The sequence below is a fragment of the Lontra canadensis genome, unplaced genomic scaffold (genome assembly GCF_010015895.1).
Source record: "Lontra canadensis isolate GAN:19392208 unplaced genomic scaffold, GSC_riverotter_1.0 scaffold44, whole genome shotgun sequence".
NCBI lineage: Eukaryota > Metazoa > Chordata > Mammalia > Carnivora > Mustelidae > Lontra > Lontra canadensis.
The window spans coordinates 15,910,521-15,911,870 of record NW_022631038.1 but is presented as its reverse complement, the minus strand read 5'-3'; the positions used below and the strand labels follow the sequence as shown (position 1 = coordinate 15,911,870).

At 34.8% G+C, this 1,350-nt stretch overlaps 1 protein-coding gene across 1 annotated transcript in view; it reads left to right on the top strand.

Moving 5' to 3' along the window:
• Positions 1-968, top strand: part of PMAIP1 (phorbol-12-myristate-13-acetate-induced protein 1) — a 3,245-nt gene extending 2,277 nt beyond the window's left edge. Inside the window, exon 2 of the mRNA XM_032872304.1 lies at positions 303-968. Coding sequence (XP_032728195.1) covers positions 303-409 — 107 coding nt within the window. The 3' untranslated portion in view covers positions 410-968. The remainder of the gene's footprint in view (positions 1-302) is intronic.
• The last annotated feature ends 382 nt before the right edge of the window (positions 969-1,350 follow it).

The following is a 1,350-nucleotide window of genomic DNA, read 5'->3' as shown; positions in this document are numbered from 1 at the left end:
TATATATATATATATATATATATATATATATATATATATATATATATTTCAGAGTAAACATCTTTATTCTTAATTATTCTATTGATTTATGAGTCACAATGTGTATATGATGTGTTGGGGGGGAGGGTGTGCATGCTAAGTCCCCTTTCTTGCATTGAGAAAATGGGTGTACATAAAGCTAAAGTTAAGATAAATGTTCACTGAGTAAATACTCAGCTTGTCCCTTGGATGAGCACATTTAACTCTTGCTGGTTGCAATTTGTAATACCAGTGTGATTTTAATGTTTAGCTTTCCTTTTCAGACCCCGAAATGGAGTGTGCCATGCAACTCAGGAAATTTGGAGACAAGCTGAATTTCCGGCAGAAACTTCTGAATCTGATATGCAAACTCTTCCGGTCGGGAACCTGACTGCTTCTGAAGCTTGAACGAGGAGATTGCTTTAAAATGGAAGATTCCCCAGTAGGTGCAAATTTAATCTAGAGGAAATGCCTTGTGATGGAGAAGATCTCACTTGCTTTTTGGACGTCCTTGGAAACGAAGATGGGATACATCAAAGACGGATTTTTGTTGGAGATTTCCCAGAAGACATTTGTTTTGGCTCATGAAGGTGTTATAAAACCATTTTGTTTATTTTAAAGCAAGAACGGAGGAGCTTTGAAAAATAAGGACTTAATTACTTAACAGTTTGTTTTTACTTCTGAAATTATTCCGGTAATTTTGCTGAGGATTGCTGTGCAGCCTACTGTAAGCGGAGTTGGCAGATGAATGGACAGTGGTCAGAGGCAAAAGAAAACAGAATGTGTTCAGTGTTAGGTTTTATTTTGGGATGACAACTCCAAAGTGAGGTGTAAGACTTGGTTTATATATTATCTTGTTAAAAGTAAACATTTCATTCTGAGAACACTGAATGTTGTAGAGAGTGTGGATTCCACAGTTCACTACAAAATATAAAATGATTTGAAAGCTTGTTTCTTACTCAAAAACGTATTGCTTCTGTTCAGATGATCCTTGAATTATGTTTCTGTGAATTTTAACGGGAAAGCCTGTACTTTGAAAAATGTGATAGAGGTATTAGTTGGTTCCAGCAAGATTCTTGAAGGTAGAATGTTAAAAGATAAAGAGCACAGGGATTTTGTAGAATCAGAAATAATGGGGGAAAAAGGTGATTTAGGCTTTTTTACTGTTGTAATTAATACTTAGTAAAACAAGTATTCTAAAGTAACTCGATAAGATGATTGTGTTTCTAGAGAAGTTTGTAAAATCTGTAAAAGGCCTTTCTCATACTGGTCTGGGTATGTCTCATAGGAAGTGATCTTTTAAGAGAAATTAAGTATGTTTTACATAGTTCT